The 20,452-nt window shown below is 38.7% G+C and overlaps 1 protein-coding gene and 1 pseudogene across 1 annotated transcript; both read left to right on the top strand.

Annotated features, from left to right (window-relative positions):
• Positions 1–2,326: 2,326 nt before the first annotated feature.
• LOC131769233 (uncharacterized) lies at positions 2,327–7,178 on the top strand (annotated as a pseudogene).
• Positions 7,179–7,722: 544 nt separating this feature from the next.
• Positions 7,723–16,136, top strand: LOC131769242 (uncharacterized). The gene is made up of 4 exons (XM_059084987.2): positions 7,723–7,819; positions 13,777–13,909; positions 14,806–15,069; positions 15,549–16,136. The coding sequence occupies exons 1-4, from the start codon at positions 7,789–7,791 to the stop codon at positions 15,829–15,831; spliced, it is 711 nt and encodes a 236-aa protein (XP_058940970.1). The 5' UTR covers positions 7,723–7,788; the 3' UTR covers positions 15,832–16,136.
• The last annotated feature ends 4,316 nt before the right edge of the window (positions 16,137–20,452 follow it).

The raw sequence follows: 20,452 nt of genomic DNA on the forward strand, positions 1-20,452 counted from the left end.
TACATACATAAACTAGTTTATAGAGATAAAAGATTCAACGAGTCGCCCGCCAAATCGACGCAGAAATTGAACCGACTGTCAAGTCAAGCCGAAGCTAATTTCGTATATGTTAATGAAAGTCTCACCTTCTTTAGTTTAGGCGCCGCTCACGCTTCACAAGTCTACACAAAGACCGTAAACAGTGGTTTGTTTACTGCTCTGCTCGCGCTTTACACGACCACACAAAGACCGTAAACGGTGGTTAATTTCATTTTAATACACATCTTAATGCTCAGTTTTACAATCGCACGTTTCTTAAATCATTTTAAGCAAAATATCCTTCACACATTCGTAGACGACCGTGTTACGCCATAATAAAGTTTTTAAAAACGAACTTAGATGTTTTAGCGCGTTGTTTTTCTAGCCATCGAGGATAGAATGGAAGGAATAATACAAGGAACAAAGACTTTTAATAATTCCGATTTAAAGCTTCAACATCTGACTCGTAGGCGAACTGACATATAAGACGTAGGCGAATCGACTCTAACCGTAGGCGAACAGACCGTAGGCGAAACGACCCGTAGGCGAAACGACCGGATACCGTCCGGGGCGTGGGAAGGGAAGGTAAGAATTGACGAGGTCTAGAACCTGGGGACGACGTTCTCACAACTCTTCAAGCAGCTAAGGAACTTCGTTGTTGTTCCTGCTGTTTGGAGCAAGTTTTCGAAGATAGGGAATCTTTTCTGCTTCAGATGAAGTGTACGATGTCAGCATCAGTTGAAATTATATTCTTTTGGGCGTGACTAATAATTTTGGTTTAAGGAAAATGAGCCAAAATTGAAAGAAACGACAGTAAATTACTTCGAGTTAAGACATCACCGGTCGATTGAAGAGTATACACGTGAGAACAGTGAATTAGTAAATCAAGACGCAAGAATCGTATGGGCTTTTCTTATATGTTCTCTTGAAGTTGCCAGGTATGACTGCTTGCCCCACCGTTTTTCCTTAATGCTTCAACCTCCTCTGTTTAGCCTTAAAATTAAAAAGAAAATTCATTTTCAACATCGTGTTTGAACCTTTAATTTTTTTTAAAAAGTTTTCTCTTTTGGCTATTATTGTTTCATGATCGTCCTCTGGCTGGAAATACACGGCGCCTTTTATAGATTTTTTCTCTTATTTGATTCGGTAACCTCTGCTGTAAGTACTTATCATGTAGGTGTCATGTAAAGTCAACTGTCCATGATCTTAGCAACCCTACCTTATGAAATACCTAATTTGTCTACCATGTTTCTTGCGCTGAGAATGAATGTTTACTTTGAAAGAAGACAAGCCAGAACTAGAATTAATGTCATAATTATAACTTGATGACAAAGAGAGACTCAGAATATTCGATCATGAAGACATTTGTAGAAAACTTGAGATAATACCTGGATTTCCTTTTTACATCACAGCGATCAATTTCAAACACCAATCAGGTTTTCTTATTAGCTTTAAAGCTGAGTTGATACTGTTATTGGCTTTAATAAATGGGTTGAAAATTTTTAGGTGGTATTTTCTCATGCTTGCAAATAATTGAATTTACTGGAAGGTAGAGTTGTTGCAACATGTTAACTTGAAACACAACAATAAATTTTATTAGTTTTCATTTAACTATCTACTGGAAAGTTGTTGTGTTATTTTTCGCCCCAACCATTTTCCACAGCTTGAAAACACCATTACAAAATAATTAGTCAGGAAAAAGGAAAACTTGTGGCATATACACCATATTTAAAATGCCATGTCCATAATAAGCTAACAAGATTGAGAAGGATGTATGTGGGAATAAGCTTTCTTGTCTGTATCGTTAATTTTCTAATCGTTCTTGTTGCCAATGTTTTGATGAGGTTGGGCTCTCAAAGTAAAGGAACAGAGGATTTTAGTAGGTAGTGACTTTTTTTCAAGCCTGGAAACTATCATCGTGAAAGTCATACTTGTGCCTGGCAACTCATTCTTATTCTGATAAACTAGTATCAGAATAATGTAAGAAAGATACAATATTTTATTATAAAAATTTTATGCATAGGCTTCGCACAGAATGATATTTGTCGTAAGACCACTTCGTTTTCTCTGTTTTAATTATTATTTTTCCCCGAGCCCTTCATAACTTCCTCTTTTCCTCATTAAAGATGCCCCGGCAAGCAGAATCAATGTCTCGTTTGTCTGCCTCTGTGTTGTGCGAGAGGGATGTGGAGGAGAGTAATCATTATTTCGCCTTGACAACTGATTGACGAGACGGTAGGGTGGTACTGTCGTTACATTACATAGCAGTCTGAGCGGAGATCAACATTCAACAACGAACAGGATCATGATGATTTTCTTCGACATTTTATTTGCCTTTGGTGAGTTAATTTACATTTGGAATCAACTTTCACCGTCTTATTATTTTCTGTTTTAAGTCCGTCTTATTCTCAAAATTCAAATACTGGTTTACACCGCCTGCAAGCAAATCAGAATTTGTAGTCAAATCCTTCAGCGTGATTTTCGGGTTATTTTCGTATACGTAAGTTCACCGGCGGTTTTCTTTAAGTCTCTCTGCGTCAATGCCGATATTTTCTATGGCTTTGTTTCGCTCCTTCCGTGTCTTTCGTTTCTTAAGTGTTTTTTCTTTCGGTAGCAGTTTATGAAATGTCGTCCTAAAGCTTCAAGGTCGTAACTCTAATGATCCCGCTGCTTACTGATTAACCTCATTATCGGTTTATGAGGTGTAAAAAGGTCATATGGTATTACAATATCAACTGAGTTGATCACGTACGTTAATAAGAGGTTGAAAGCTGAAGCTTCGAGCGTTAGCCCTCCTTCGAAGCAAATGGAGTAACTGTGGGTTGTGCGTGTGTTTATGTGCGGAAAATGGAGGAACATTATTGGTGGGAACACGATCACCAGAAAAATAATAAACTAGTTGCATGAAAAGCACTCGTTGATACCATGGAGATTAAGAGTGTCGATTTGACAGATAAATTTTTGTTCTAGAGTTTTACGGCTTCTGGCTAAATGTAAGGTAAGGCCGCAAACTGCTAAATGCTGCTTGCAATGAGTAGCGAGATTAAAGTGTTTAGCTACTAGTTTGGATGCTTCTTTGTCATTTCTTTCTACGTCGCGAAGGTGTTCTCGGAATCGGCTACTTAATCGTATTCTGTTTTCCAATGTACAGTTTTTTTAAAATAAGCTAAAGTTATGCAATAGATTGCATTGGCGTCAGTGCATGTGAAGTGATCAGTAATCTAATGAATCTCTTGGGACCCGACATTTTCTCTAAGTCAGGAATGAAAGGACAGGTTTTGTGACGTGAGCGAGTGCATTTGAGAGTTCCAGTGTGCTCCCCGGTGCATGGGACAGAAGGATCGACGATAAATAACACCGGACAGCACAAAAGCCAAGGCGACAGCTCGACGAGGTCGGCTGCTACGTCTACTGACTTTAGTAACTCCTATGCAATACCTCAAAAATTAAACTAGTGGGCAGCACTCTGCGTACAGTAGTTGTAAAACTTCTTTATTCTGCGACACGTTTCGTCTAACTTTCGGAGACTTCTTTGGGGAATTTTACACGTTACCACTATACGCCTGTATTTATAAGCCATAGTTAGCGGCTACACGAGGGGCCAGTGACTATAAAGGTTTAGCTAAATAAATAAACATAAAAGGGCAAAAATATGAAAATTTTGAAAATTTTTATGGGCAAGGTGAGGAAAATATTTGGGGGCCAAGGTTTTCGCTAAAACCGTGACCCCCACAAGAAGTACAAAACCAAAATAAATCTCCAATACCAACGCCACAATAAGGACGAGACATTGCCGTATTGAATGTTAATCTATGGATGTAATCATTTGAATTTATAAAATTCCAATTTTGTCCAAGTTTTGGAGATATAATTATTTTTTTCTTTTGGAAACGTTAGGTAAAATATTTGAATTCAGTTTAGTCAAATAAAAGAAAAAAATTTTTTTCGGCCTCTGAAGGTGGGAGGTAACCTTAACCTCTTAAGCTAAATACGCCCGCGCTATTGGGGGCCTGAGGCAATTTTTTTCTTGCATTGGCTAAACTTTGTTTATGCATTGACAAAACTTTGATTTTGTATCAATCGCGAAGTTTGTTATTTTATTGTAAACATATAGTTTAGCTTCATGAATACAATTATTTTGTATCGAATAATTTCGTTTTGTACTGAAAAAAAAAAGTTTTAGTGCAGTGGGATCTTTTTTATTACACTAAACATTTGTTTTTTCTTTGTACCAGGGGGCAAAAAGCAAACGATTAATTCATGAAAGCGTTACGCGTTGTGTGACTCGGTGTTATGTTACGAGAGGATCGTTTGAGAATTTGAATACGTCATAAAGAATAGTATGGGGAGAGAAATATGGTCGATTTGTAACGATAAATATTGCAAAATATGAACATTTTACACGTAAAACCATTAGAATTTACCCACATTTTGTGTGTCCGTTGTAGTATGCGGCGTTCTCTGCCGTTTTAAGCTTGTTTTGCCATCACTGTTATTACTGTTGTAAGATGAAAATAACAGTCACTGTGACGGCTACACACTGAACTCGAAATTTCTCGTTCTTTGTGAGTGAATTCGTGCAGGTAAATCCCGCTAATTCACTCACTGAGTGCGTTAACCTGTACATGAAATGTACTGGAAAAAATATCACAAAAAGTCAAGACAGTCAAAGTTTTGAAACTGTGCGCGCGCTATTTGTAATTTTTTTATTCATGTCACAACTTTGCCCTTGCGTTATTTGAGACTGTGCTCGTTTTCAGCCAATCAGAAACGCGTAATTTATAGCTAATCATTGTTGGAGCCTAGAGGATTAGGGATGCATGAGGCTTTAGAGCTAGCTCTTTGAATTATTATATTTTTATTTTTATTATTATTTGTTACCATTTTATTGTTGATTGAATTTCAATTAGGGCATATAATTATTATTGAATCATCGTTCTCTTGTGGAACGAATAAAAAATGGCGTGAGGAAGAATCTGGTACTGACGTATGTCGATCTGCCGGTGAATCGCCAATATTTGCAAAGGTTGGGAAACAGTATAATCGCTGATCTTCTGGGATTTTCCCGACACATTAAACCAGGCTTTAACAATCAATGTCTTTCAATCTGGAAATTTTTTGGTTCAATCTTTTAGTTTTTCTGGTTGGAAGCGATGCCGCCCTTCCTGATGTGGGCACCTGTACTTTCATGGAGTACTTCTGCAGTGCTCGTAAATGCAGTACTCTTTTTTATAAAGCTTTGCAGAAGGACTCGAAGGCAAATTGTGTGTAAGTAGACTCGAGGAATGTTGGTTCTTTAGGACCTTTGCAAGGTTTCAGTGAAGGCTAGTTACCGGTGGTTCACCGCTGGCCGCCTAGAAGACCTTATCGCTGTCTGTTGATCTCGTGTAGGGTTTCGACCGAGTAAGTTTCGATCCGGTAGCGGGTCTTGAAATGAGAGCCTCCCCGCAAGGCATTGATATGTTAGGAAGTATTTAGTTATTTTACAATTATTTAGTCAGTTCACAATGACTTAATCTTTCGATTACATACAAAATGTGTTTAATATATGAATCTGAATTCCGAGGTTATTTAGACCTATTAACGTCACACAAAATTCCGATCGTCCAGGAATAACAGGCAAATTAGGGAGAAATGAATTAGAGAGGTGTATAAAAAAAACCATCATAAACAGCACTCTTAAGATGCCTAAAATGCTAGAGTTTCTAGATTTCAAACTTTTCAGAGGGAGCACGCCCTCAGACCCGCGCGCACACCCTTTCCCCCCTTCCCCCAACCCCCACCCCCTGTAGTTGGTTATTTTCAGGTCACTTTTCTCTTCTCCATCCTCGGCCATTCTACTTGGTTGGTTATTGTAAGATTTTCTTTCGCGCCTAACTTTTTGTTGATTTTTTTTTCTGTTTGTTTGTTTGTTGTTGTGGTTGTTTTTTCTTCACGTTGTAGGAAGTTTTCCGTGCCGATTTAGCTTGACTGGTAAACCAGTCATTTGAAGTTTTTTTGGTTTATGGATTTTCCATGTTACAGCGTAGAGCTTAGCAAACCGAAGAATTGTGTGGTCGATCTGTGCAGGAGATGTATTGTCCGAAAGCCAGATCAGAGGAATCGTTGACAGCGCCGTCAAAGAAGAACTGCAGTGTATGGATGGTTCTTTGGAAATCCCCACCATGCCAACGGCTAATTCGCCTTGTTCCGCCTCATTCAACAGCAATGCCAGCACTTGCATTCGATCCTTTCACCAAAAATTTGTTGAGGACAAATTGGATCCCGCTCTATGCTCGTAAGTTTAATTGAATCAATGTCTTTTCTAATTTTTTATGTAGGGGGAAGGGGAGGGAGGGGAGGGAGGGGAGCGAAGGAGCTTGATGCTAACCATGCATCCAAGGAATAGATGCGGTTAACTAGCAAAGAGTCGAACAACTCTTCAAAACGTCAATTTAAAGTTAAGCATTACAATAAAACCCAACCTGAGGAACTTTAAATTTTTCGATCGTGGCTGTTTTTTTTCTCCCTTTTAGGAGTAAAAAGAAGCAATCTCGCATTATCATCTTCGCCATCACTTCCCCCTTCCTTTAATGTTATGTTGTTGTTGAATTTTCGTTGACCTGCTGTCGTCTTAGACATGGAAAAATGGACCCCCTCTTCCTCCTTTCGAGGTTTGTTTGATTTCTCTGACAGTTCACCGGTACCTTTTTGCACTCCTAGGTGGACAGGGGCGACGTGAGAAGAAAGTGTCTTCCTTAAGGACACAACACAATGACTGGACGAGGTCCAGACACTGATTTCCTTTCTATTCAGGGAATAGCGCACCAAACAGTGTGCTACCATTTTACTCTCTAGAGGAACTTCTTTCTTTCAGTAATCTTGTGAATTTTGTATTTACCAGGGCACAGGCTGAAGCGAAGAGGTGTGTAAAGAAGCTGATTGATTCTGACTGCAACTTTCCCTCTCAGGCCAAGGAAGTGCTGGACTTGGGTTTCAGTGACTATAATCCTTTCTACGCAGACAATCGGGACCCTGGGGCGACCGGAAGTGATCAGTGCGATGGGGTGCAGGATAAAAGCGGCGATGGACTGAAATATTTCGATGCAGGCGATGGAATTAAGCCCGGCATACTGCAGGCGCTGATGTTTACTTCCTTTTCGTTGTTTTCCTTTTTTTAAACGTAAAAAGGCTCAAACCTCTAGTTCATTTTGATTTACAGAAGAGTTTCTAGACTGTGGCATTTGACAATTGTCAAAGGCATGATACATTCATGTGTTTTCGTTCAATTTGTGTTGTTGTTTTCTTTAGTTTCTCAGGGAATAAATCATCACTTATACTGCGGGGTTCTCGCATACAAACAGATATTTAAGATTACACATTTTATCGGATAATTTCGCAATATTTTGAGGTCTAAATACAATGACAATTTCAAAATAAACCTTACGCAAGCAGAGAAGTTTATTGGTCTATTTTGTATTATTATTCAGATAAAATCTTACACCTCTCTTATTTTATCATCGCCAAATTTATCTCAGCGAAAACTGCGGCGAAAAAAACCATTGACCTCTCGCCAAAATCGTTTTCTCGGACGTCAAAACAACTCTTCGCTATATATTTCAATTCCTTCCAGCAACTTGCAATGTTTGCCACCCGGCGATCCCAGAAACCTTTGCGCATAATTCGATTTCAAGATCTCAAATATTTGACTCGACTAGACGCGTAAACAGGGTGGGACTTAAAATAGAAAGCATCTGTGCAGAAACCAATTCTCCAACAGACTGGATCAAGATGATTTTCTTCTGCATTTTATTTGCATTTGGTAAGTTAGTTCGCCCTTGGAAACAGTTTTCAAAGTATCATTGTCGTGTTGCATTGGCAGGTAGGGCATATAATTGAAAAACTGAGAGGCGATCACTGCGTGCAAGCGAAGGAACCATAGTTTGCATTCGAATTTGCCACTGTGATATTTTTCTCATCCGTTTAAGTAATAATGTTGACTTCTTTACCGTCTTTTCTATGATTTCGTTAGTTTGATGGTTTCGTTTCTAGTTTTTCAATCGATTTTCTAGTTTTCTTTAGCAGAAGATGTGTAATGTTCGTCGCGCTGAAACGTGGAGGTTGTACTAATGTTTTTACCTGTCTCGCTCGTTGCGTATTTCACTCACACTATTGGCAAAGTTCCTGTTGTCGATCCACCAGAATTTCAACATTTTTCTTTGTTGTTGATAAACTTCCTCAGACCTTCCTTAGAGCGATCGAGATTTCGCAAATCGGAGTAATTCTTCTCCTTTGTTTTTGGCAACTGATGTCGAAGGAACGAATCTTAAACTCGCATATTTGAGAATCGTTTGGCTCGTTTTTTACTTCAATTTATTGTAAACACGTATGTACTTAATTTTCTACAAAATTTCATTATCTTGGTACCTTTGGAAAGCGTAGAGTATCTTTTTTCCTAGTTTCCTTTTGCGTCATTTCTTTCCGCGAAGAATGAAAATTAAATATGGCCTCTTATACACCTCATGGTGTATTTCATTACAGTCTGTGGCCCATATAGGGTCATATATGCAGTGCTCACTTCCAAAAGGGGCATTTAATCGTTCCAAAACAACGTGCCAATTATATTCACGGCAAAAGTATCTTACCGAGGTGACAACAACCCGAGAAAGATCCCTTGTTCGCCATGAAGACGAGACAATACTCAAAGATAAAGAGGGAAACGAGCCAATCTATGCTGAGGAGAACTGAGTCAGTATTGTTAATTCAGTTAACTGAACTAGTCAAGTCGTCCGAAAGTCATCTCTCCCAGAGTTCGGTCACCCGAAACTAAATTTATTTCACCCGAGAATATAGACCAGGTTTTCAGACTTTAATTTGGCAACAAAGTTCAGAAATCTTTATCATTTAAGTTGCAGTTTCCGTTTCTGACAACAACTGACAACAAATCCACCGTTGTTCGCTTTTTATGAAAACAAAGAACAGAAGGTTTGCATCAAACGTGACCTTAACATCGCGTGACCTATGAAGACTTGATCCACACAGTAAACAATCAGAATTCATGAGATAGAATTAAATAAACAGTTGAACGGGTCGCGTTAGAGCGAATAACAATATTATCAAATTACTCACGAGTCAAAAATTGGAAATTTTTTTCTTTCTTTTTCGGTGCGACGCTTGCACCTCTAGAGCTGGCTAAAAAATAAAAAAAAAAAAAGCTCAACTGCGACCTCGGCCTATCTTGGATATATATATGTGTCACTTGTAATTTTGTATTTCACCGTGACCTTTGTTTGCAGTTTGACATTTGGGTGTCAAGTCGTATTTGTTTAGGAAATAGCGTGATTTCTAAAATAATTTTTTTTTATGCAAAATAGGCTATTCTGGGATCCGCCTAGCAACTGTTAACTGTAAGAGAAGAACTGAGTTCGTGCCTACAGTACGATCTAGGTGTTGCCGATGAATTATCTTTTTGGCACTTTCCAGCGTCCAAATTGCATCGCGAGCGTAACCTAAGACCCATAATCTGACCTCTCTTGTCATAATACGAATGTTTTCCAGATGAGGACACGCGCTTGCATGCATTTTCAAGGTTAAACCCTCGCGTGGAACTAACAACTCATGTGTACTTCAAAGCGCACAATGTATGCCAAATAAATTTCACAGATTAACTCAATGATAGGATTCTTTTTACAAAGAATAATAAAGGATCGACGCCGACCTGAAGCGTCGGCTTCACTTGCGTTGAGTCAAACATTTTCCCTAGCCCCTCGCGAAACGTACAAAGCAAATTTGCTGATCCATTCTATTGATATACACAACTCGAAAGTAGTTGAGAATTGAGAGGGGTAAAGTTTTGCTCCAAAACCATTTCTTTTTTCGATTTTCAAACGCTAACAAAAATGTAGTGAAGTCCACTCCGGAAGATAACACCACAAACAACAGCAAGCTCTAACCGCGATAAGAACACTCATGGATCGCAAAGCGTAGCAGAGCTCGAGTTTAGTTTTGTTTTGTTTTGTTTTTTTCTAATAATATTGGCTTGTAAATAAATATATGACGAAGATTTTTGCACCCATCGCCTGCAGCACATAATTGGCTGAATACTAAGGAAGAAAAGTACTTTAAAGCGATCAATAAAGGAGTAAAATCTCAGTTTTTTTTTTTTTCTGTTAGGGTTTCCTGGCGCCCCGCTGCGAACACTGCTAATTAAACGCATTAGACTGCGACAAAATAAACATAGACAAGTAAAAAAAGTATCAAACCTCTTTTACAATCCATGACCGACATTACATCTCGTATCTCAAGTTGATTTTAAGCAAGGGAAGTTATCACTGTTGAGAGTGGAGTTGGAAATGTAAATACAATGGAATACGTTACAAGAAGAGGTATTTTATCGTTGTAATTTTATTCTTAAATTCATTTTTGCTTTTAAATGAAACATCTACGAGAATTGAGGGCAGACACCACCAAGGCAAAACCAATATCGACCGAAAAATTACCAGACAGTTAGTCAACGAAATGTGCACTTACTATATGGTGTTGATTCAGTTCGAAATAGTTGGTCATCTCTACAGGAGAATTAATTTTTCTAGTGAAAGCTAACATGGGTTTTTCATCAAGATTTTTCAAGGTTAACAAAAAATTAAATCTGCAAAGGAAAAGATATGTTAAGTCAAGACAAGTAAATTTAACCTTGTCGAGATTCATTCGTTTATTACAAGATAAAAATGCGCAGTCTGAAATGAAGCAACTCTCTGAGAAAAAAAAAAATTAGGTTCTGCCTTCAGACAACAACAGCCCAAATAGGACTGACTACCCAAGAGACGTAACCAGGTGAAAAAGACTGGTTCTTCCCTCACTGAGATGAGACAGGTAATTAAGGATTAGTTACCCAGGAGAATGGGTAAGAACAGGAGCCCATTACTAATGGCTCCTGGAAAGAATTAACAAAATAACGAGAGCATGTTTAGGATTCTGCTTTTGAAACTGCGAAACAGTACAATAAAATAAGTTTGAAAATACACTAACCTGCTAAGAGCCCGTCATCTTACAGGGAAGGAATATTTGAGGTGTGATGTCAAGATTCACACTGTAATCAGTTATTCTTGCTCATGTTTGGGTCCAACAGTTGGATAATACACCTTGTAATTTTAAGCATATACCATCTAACTACCAGAGAAATAAGTCCTTTTCTTGCTTTGAAGGCACAGAAGCAAAGGCAAACCTTGCTTTGCTGATATAACGGTTTAGGCATCGTTTCCTGCTCAAGTTATTAAGCGGTGCGATTTATCGCGCGTCATCACATAGCTCTAGACAGAAATCACCAGGCACACTTATCGTCAAATTGGTCAGAACAGCGAGTAGAGTTTCTTTCTCGCCAAGTAATACACAGTTAAGACCTTACCTTGAAGAAAGAACGATAGCCCCTTTTCGCAGATACCGCCGAATACACTCGTACTTTCGCACAGAAATTTCGCGGAATTAAGATCCTGCGCTTACCTGATGTTTGGGGCATAATTATTGGAATTGATATTTCATACTTTAAGAGCTCCTTAGTATAGACGCTAGAAATGTGTTATCAAGAAATCTACCCAATCGGTTCAAGTGTTAAATGATACTTCTGTATCTCCAGAACCTAATGCAGTCGAAATCTGTCTCGAAAACAAGGTCCTTGCCGAGCGGTTCACCGGCCTCCCTGCTGACTCGGAGTCAAAGGTCTGATCAGAGTGGAATGGTTTTTAGCTTATACAATTTATTTTTGGCATTGTCGTGGCAGAACAGATAATCGCTCTTAGTAATAATCGCCGAGCACAACAACTGTTGCTTGATTTTCACGTCACGCAGTTTAAACAGGCAATTCCCAAATGTCATGACACGTTTGGGTTTAGCTGTGCGTGCCTGTCGATGAATCATTCTGCAATTGTGACACTCCGTCACGTTCAAGCAGTCTGGTGGTACTTCTGTTGATGAAAGAAGGTCAGAAACAAAGAATAGATAGTAGCAGAAGAAAAGAGAAAGAAAGAGAAGAGAACACAAAAGGAAACTGGGTACGAGGACGAGGGCTCGGAAAGAGGAAAAAGAAGACGAGGAAAAGCAGAAGTTTAAAGTTGCTTTCTCAGAAATGGAGAAACAGCGAAAAAAAATCTGCTCATTTATGGCCAACTTTACTCGAGTACAAGAGCAGCAAGCGTACACCATGAACGTGTTAATAGTAGTACTGACCCAACATTTGCAAAACGATACAACTGAAAATCATTGTGGACCTCTAGGTGACATCGAACATTAAATTTGATAAACGTTAGTCAAAATTTAACAAGAATAATAATGAAACATTTATCATTAATGCGATTATACGTATTTTTTTTATTCTCAACGTTGAAAAATTTTCTTGATAATTACAGTCAGTTTGTAATATGCGAAAGTGAGTTTGTCTCCAAGGTACTGGTTATGATAACCTATCAAAATAAAATTCAAAATAATAGACAGAAGACTGTTTAGCCTGAAACGAAGTGCATTTGGCGGTTTATTTCCAGGTAGGCCGTGGTCGTCATCGTCTTCATCATCATGTTCGTCCCATGCATCGTTATTTCGCAGAAAATACTGTGCAGTGCCGCACAGGCTATGGCAGCTTTAATGTCGAATTCAATATTGCTATCAAAGCGTTTTTGTAGAATCCCCCATCGATTTTTCATCATGCTAAAGGCACATTCCTCTTGTACTCTAGCAGAAGAGAATTTCTTGTTGAAAACAATTTCGTCTAGATCTCTAGTTCCATTTCGGGTAAGGTTTCATCAGCCAAGGACTCAGAGGGTACGCATTGTCCCCAACAAGGTAAGGGGTGATTTCTCTACCTGCCATTTTTACCGAATTCGAAGGTGCGGTGAGAATTTCCCCTTGCTTTACTCTTCTGAAAATCGCACTTCATCGCAATACCCTAACATCGCGCATACTTCCAGGAGATCCACAAGCGAAATCCGGGAAAATTTTGTTTCCATTTACAACAGCTTGTATCATGAAATCGTGCTGTTGGTACCGACTGAAGAAGTCAGCTGCACTGCCTGGTGGCGCTTTGATCCTGACATGGAAGCCGTCAATTGCGCCTACAATGTTAGGTAGCGAAGACAGTCCTTCGAATGATTGAATTGATGTGGTTATATCTACAAGGTTCTCAGGAAATAAATGCGGTCATCCCAAAGTTCATAAGGAGAGCCTACTACATCTTGTGCAGCTTCTATGACGGCTGACTTTCCAATATTGATGGTAGCTCTATTAATTCTAAGCCGCTGCCGGAAAAAAAAATCTCTGGAATGGTGCAATCATAATGTGTCTTAAACCACGATCCGTTCAGACTTGTAGGCGACATGGCGCTCGTCGTGGTCGTGACAGCAACGATTTCGAGTTCGCAAGAAGGCAGCCGCAAGAAGTAATCTGTTGCGTTCATTTACCTGCAAGCTATTGAGGGCTAGGGTTTAATTGTCCCAGTCCCCCCTCCCCTCTCCCCAGGTGCTTAGTTGAGGCTATGTCAACACGGAAAAAGACCTCTAGTGTTCACATATGAAACATTTCGCCAAATTGGTAAAGCCATTGACAACATATTCAGTTTAACTGTTCGGCTGTCTTGAGAAAATCTCAGATCTCGGCATACCTGTATTAACCTTCCTACGTACTCGTTGACATCACTCTGGTTAATTAGTAGTCAACAATTAATGTATTTCAATTGAAAAATTTTAATTTGCATTTTGTTTTTTGATTTTACTTTTCTGATTTGCTTTTTTACAGTTTTTCTCGTTGGAAACGATGCCGCTCTTCCTGACGTGGGCTCTTGTACTTTCATGGAGTACTTCTGTAGTGCTCGTAAATGCAGTACTGCTTTTTACAAAGCTTTGCAGAAGGACTCAAAGGCAAACTGTGGGTAAGAACATTTAAGAGTGAACGTTCTTAAGGGCATATGTATACCAAATACCGAACAGCTGATTTTCCACATATTTGTTGCTGCTGTTTTTCATTTACAGAGCTTCATTGCCAGGTCGGATTTGTTTCTGTAGTTTCTAATTGTCTTTACTCCTGTCTTCCCTTCGCCATCCTGATTTCTTTTAGTTGGTGATTGTCGTTAGTTTTTCAGTTTATCTCCACCTAATTTTCTTTTCTTTTTTCAAATAAAAAACCAATATTTTTTCTAAGAGGGGAACGGTAACGATTCCTGCAATCTGATTGGCTTTTAGCTCGGTCCGTATTTTCCTATCTCTGCCCACGGGCACGATAACGCTTACGTGAGTCGCCGAGAACATCCCTAGCTTTGTAGCCATTTTTCACAAATAAATCTCGTTTTTCCGGCCGGACAGTATTTTTAAATGAAGACGTCGGTCACTACCTCAAGTCGATAAAGAATTTATTAATCTTCTCTTTTCTCACGCTCGAATCACTTTGGTTGACAGAAAAATACTACCGGTTTCGACATAATTTGTATTTGCAAAAGTGTCATTAAATTGGTTGACAAGCAACCTAAAAAACCGTCTATAATTAATTTCAATCCTCCAAAAAAGTACCTAGAAAGTTAAGACGTGAGGTATTTGGTTACAAGTGAATTAATTGATGGAACGTTCATTCATTTAATATCTATCTTTATAAAATAATTCAAATAGTACGCGCGCTCTGATTGGCCATAAAACCATTTTACATGAGCGTATGTAAAACGGTTTTCATTCCTCTTTCATTAGTTATTTTATAAAAGAAATGCAAAATGGTTTCCGTTTTTAATATTGATTCGACTGTCTGACCACAGTGGTTTATATCTTGTTCGTTTTACAGTGTGGAGCTTAGCAAACTGAAGAATTGTATTGCCGAAGTGATGAAGAACTGTGCTGGAGATTTAATGACCGAAAGCCAGATCAGAGATATCATTGACAAGACCGTAACGGAAGAACAGCAGTGTCTGGATGGTTCTATGGAAATTCCAACTATGCCGCCAAGCGGATCGATTTGTTCAGCATCATTTAGCAGTAATGCAGAAACTTGCGTTCGATCTTTTCACCAAATGTTTGCCAAGGACAAATCAGATCCCGCTCTTTGCTCGTAAGTTTAACTAATATGCGTCCAAAGTCTTTAATTAAAGGGCGGGGGGGGGGGGGGGGGGGGGAAGGGGAGGGGGGGGTGTGGACTAAAGAAGCTCGATACTCGTTCTTGCAGCTTTATTAAGGTTTTGAGATACACTATGATCGCACCATCCCAGAAATATATTTAAAGTAGGCTAAAAAAGGTGTGTGGAGGGTTATGGGCACTCTAAGTTAGCCCTTTATGATGGCTCCTGGTATTTATAAATGCTAATCACATATTTAACCCGCTGGTGATTTTGTTAATAGTGTCTCCCTTAGTATGCTCAGGAACACAACACGATTACTCGGACGGGGCCTAGTGAACGCTTTTCTCTCTCCAATTAGTATGCAACAATGTACTCTTTAGAGGACTTTCATTTTTTTTTTCTATAATAAGTTTTTTTTAATTTTTTATTTTTTTTATTTTTTTATGAACGTTGTTAATTTTTTATTTTCCAGGCAATATGCTACATCAAAGAGGTGTTTAAAGAACCTGGTCGATTCTGACTGCAACTTCCCCGCCCTGGCCAAGGAAGTGTTGGAATTGGGTTACGGTGACTACAATCCTTTTTGCGCAAACAATCGGGACCCTGGGGCGACCGGAAATGATCAGTGCTATGGCGTGCAGGATAAGAGCGGTGATGCATTGAAATATTTCAATGCAGCCGCTGGAATCAAGTCCAGTGTGCTGCAGACGCTGGTGTTTGCTTCCTTTTTGTTTTTTTTCTTTTTTAAAGTTTAAAAGGCTTTAGCCCCATGTTTGTCTTGAGTTACAGAATAGTTTCTAGACTTAAAAATTTTAAGATGAAATTTGACACTTGTAAGAGGCGTGTTTCGGTAACTTGTTTCCGTTTTTGTTTGTTTGTTTGTTTGTTTTTATATTGGTTTGTTTTCTTTCGTTCGTCGAGGAATACATCGTCCTTTATAGTCGGGGTTCTAGCATGACAAATATCACAGATAATGTTTGCTTAGCTAATTTTCATAATGTTGATGTCACAATAAACTTAGCTTAAGAAAAGGGAGCCAAAAGCATACATTTCCCTCGTATCAACATCGCAAAAAAAAAACAACAACAAAAAAAACTACTTCTGATAAAACTGTAGCGGAAAAATCATTTACCCGTCTCGTTTTTCGGACTTCCAAAAACCCTTCGCCACATATTTCCTTTGCCACACAGCGATTCCCATAGTTCGTGAGCGTGTAAAAGGATCTCTTGTTGCGGCGTTTAGATCACCCCTAATGAAGGCACTAGACAGGAGTGTCGAAACGTTGGGTCTATGAATTGTAACTTCTCGGTTACATTCATTAAATCCGAAAGCTAGACTAGCATCAAAGCATGTCCGAACAGGATCAAGATGATTTTCTTCAACATTTTATTGCCTTTGGCAAGTTAATTCACATTTAGAATCAATTCTCAGTGTATTATTGTTGTGTTGTGTTTTGGGTGCAAGGCATTCGCAAGTTGGGAGTATAATTTAAACACCCAGAGGCCATCACTACGTGCAAAGAAATAGACAATAGTTTGCTGTTCAATTTGTCGATTTGATATTTGTTTCATCCGTATGTAAGTGTTGGCTGGCTTCTCTCCAGTCTTACCGATGATTCGGATGTTTCCGATGGCTTCTTTTCCAGTATTTCTATCGAGTGTCAAGTTTTCTTCCGCAGATTATGTATAATGTTCGTCGCCGCGAAGCATGGAGGTTGCATGTCAACAAATTTCGCTCAGTTGCGTATTTCGTTTACAAAGTGGGGTGAGTTACTTTCGTTGATCCGCCGGCATTTTGAAATTTTACTTTGTTGTTAAAATATTTCCTAAGACCTTTCTTAAAGCGCTCGAGAGATCCCAAATCTGAATAATATTTTCCCCTTTCTTTTCGGTTGGTGATTTCTAGGAAACGAGTCTTAAAATCGCATGTTTGAACAATCATTTCTTAAAGCACTCGAGAAATAGCACACTGGAGCAATAATTTCCCCCTTCTTTTCAGTCAGTGATTTCTAGGTAACAAGTCTTAAAATCGCTTTTCTGGACAATCGTGTCGCACGTTTCAACTTAAATTAAGCTGGTTTTTTTAGCTCATTCATGCTGAAAGCGATGAACGAGGTGTTGTGGTGGAGCAGATGTTGACGGAAGTTGTCGAACGTGGACGGAAGTTGCATCGTGGACCGTAAACGGAAGTAGTCTAGTATGCTACCCCTCCCCACCCAGTGAAAGTCAAAATTAATTTCGATGAAACTCAGAAACTCACGTGGAAAGAAGTAAAATGTTTGTATCGTTTAATAAAAAATAATAACCTCAAATCATGTTTCCAAACTGCCGAAAATGCAACTTAACCCGTAGCGGGTTCATTTCAACACGGAAGAGCGGCCAAGATAGACTTGGTACAAAATGCAGACTGAGAATTTATACTGTTTTTTCGTCTGATACGTGATAACATGTCATCTTACAACCTACCAAGCGTCACGCAATCGCTTTTCCACGATCATCTTTCACGATTATTTGCACTGTTGTGGATATTCCTTGCCCGTTTCTTAATTACAATCGTTCATAATTTAAAGCTTTCATATAGTCTTCTCACTTTGCACGCGAGTTGTTGGTGTGATGTCTGTAGAGAATTTACCAATTTAATAAATGTAGATGTGATGTAAACGATATGTCACTATTTAACATTTAAGACGCGCAATATTCGAGAAAGAGTTGACAGCTTTCCATGTGGTCCATATGTTTCATCTTTTTAACCGATACGTGTTCATTTTGTTGACAAAAACGCGGACCGAGACCAAAACTGTTCTTGTTCGATACATTTTCCACTCTCGGGGGTGTACACACACTGATTTTCGCATATGTGCCTCATATTGTTTTTGGCTTACATTAGAAACCGACGAATTCTTTGGTGACTACGCAAATATTAAAAGGGGGAAATCAGACCATATGAAGGCTTGAAATTCTATTTCTGTCTGGGACATCATTTCTCACGTTTTACCTCACTCATCTTTATTTAATCCAGCATGCAATTTATTACCTACGAAAAAGAGTGTTTTAATGGCACTCTCTTGGATCTATGAACTGTTGGTAAAATTACATGAAATAAAGGTACCTGTGGAAAGCGTAGAGTATTTTTTTCTAAGAATTATAAAGTGTCATCTCTTTCCGCGAAGTGCGCAATAAAACTTTGCATGATGACTTGAAAAACAATTAAAAGAAACATAAAGAGCAGTTTCCTTACAATAGCTTCCCAGGAAATACGATTCTACGAAAGTTGTGGCTTGATATTATTTCAAGTGAGGGAGGAATTTTCGTTCAACAAAAGATCATCGTGTATTCAGTGCTCACTTCGAAAGGGCTAAAATCACACTAAACAACGAACCAACTGTGGCTTCTCTGTAAAAACCTTACTCTAAGGTGGCAATAACACTTAGAGGATCCCTTTTTCGCGTCGAAGAGATTGAAAAAAAAACCGAGCCAATATACGTGGAGGAAAATCGAGACAGTATGGTCAATGAACTACTTGCTCTGCACAGACAGGTGAGTATTTAACAATTTTTCGCCTTAGTGGAGGTAAATATCCACTACTTTCACCAACACTGAGGTAAATTATTTATTTAGTACATACGAAACAGAAACCAAACTTCTTTAATTTCTGTCGATAGACCGAAAAGTGGCGGTGGGAAATTTAACTCTTTATCGGGAGCCTAAAAGAGCCGGAATCCGGCCAGACTGCGTCCCTTTTACGCGTCGAAGAGATTGAGAAAAACCGAGCCAATGTGTGCGGAGGAAAATCGAGACGGTATCGTCAATGAACCCTGTCACGCAGACCAAATAATCACACTTAGAAAATAACTTGCAACACTTGAATTTCGTGATCTAATGATGTTGCATTTGTATAAATATACTCGTTTAACGCCACAAGATGAATACACATCATCTATTTGCCAGATAGACGAATATTTAGATGTAAAGATGTGTAGATGTGATTCAACTGAAAGTGGGTAATTTGAAATATAAATATCTAAGTTCATTTATAACAACAACAAGGGTAACGACAAAGCTAAATGAAACAGAAACGAACTTGTAACGTACCAAGGTCCTTCAGTAAAACTAAAAAGCAACACGGCGCTACCAAAAACTAACGAAACGACTTCTCTCTAGTCTTTAAGATGATTTCGATGTTTTCCATGGCTTTGCTTCTAGTTTTTCCATCGAGTGTCTAGTTTTCTTTAGCAGATTATGTACATTGTTTGTCGTCACGGTGCATCGAGGTTGCATGTTTACCAAACTCGCTCAGTTGCGTATTTCGTTCACAAATTATTTTTTAGATTAACATAGTTCCTCAGACCTTTCCTAAAGCACTCGAGAGATCGCAAATCGGAGTAATAATTTCCCCTTTCTTTTTGGTGAGTGATTTCTAGGAAACGGGTCATGAAGTCGCATGTCTGGACAATGGCGTCGCACGTTTTTCATTTAATTTAGCCGTTTATTTTAATTCAGCACGCAATTTATTATCTTCACAAATATTTTTTTGATACCACTGTCTTAGATTTACCATTATAGGTTAAATTAACCGAAGTAAAGGTAACTTTTAAAGGCATAGAGTATTTTTTCCACGAATCCCAAAAGCGTCATGTCTTTCCGCGATGTTCGCGTAGCTCTTTTCTTGATGACTGCAAAAACAATTCTAAGAAAGATATAAAGTAATTTTTGGTGATAGTCCCCCTGTAAATAAGCAAAATGTGAATAATGTTCGTCCTCCTTGAACGTCGAGGTTGCATGTTTACCTAACTCAGTCGTTCAGTTGCGTATTTCGACCATAAAGTTGGCTGAGTCGCATTTGTTGATCCACCGGCATTTTAATTTCACTTTCTTGGTAGCATATGTCATTCAGATCTTTCTCAAAACACTCAAGAGACGCGAATTAGAGTAACATTTATCCCCTTCTTTTCGGTCAGTGATTTCTAAGAAACGAGTGAATGTCTGGAAAACCATTTCTCACGTTTTACCTCACTCACTTTTATTTAATCCAGCTAACAATTTATTAGCTTCGAAGAAGAGTGTTTTAATGGCATTGTCTTGGATATAAGAAACTGTTGGTAAAATTAACTGAAGTAAAGGTAGAATCCTGAAGCGTGATATTAAAGCGTAATAGCACTGTCTTGGGTCTTTATTTAATCCAGCATGCAATGTATTAGCTTCGAAGAAGCGTGTTTTAATGTCACTGTCTTGGATCTAAGAACTGTTGGTAAAATTAACTGAAGTAAAGGTACCTCTGGAAAGCATAGTGTATTTTTTTCTGAGAATCTTGAAGCGTGACGGCCTTGGGTCTTTATTTAATCAAGCATGCAATTTATTAGCTTCTAAGAAGAGTGTT

The sequence above is a fragment of the Pocillopora verrucosa genome, chromosome 11, assembly GCF_036669915.1.
Source record: "Pocillopora verrucosa isolate sample1 chromosome 11, ASM3666991v2, whole genome shotgun sequence".
NCBI lineage: Eukaryota > Metazoa > Cnidaria > Anthozoa > Scleractinia > Pocilloporidae > Pocillopora > Pocillopora verrucosa.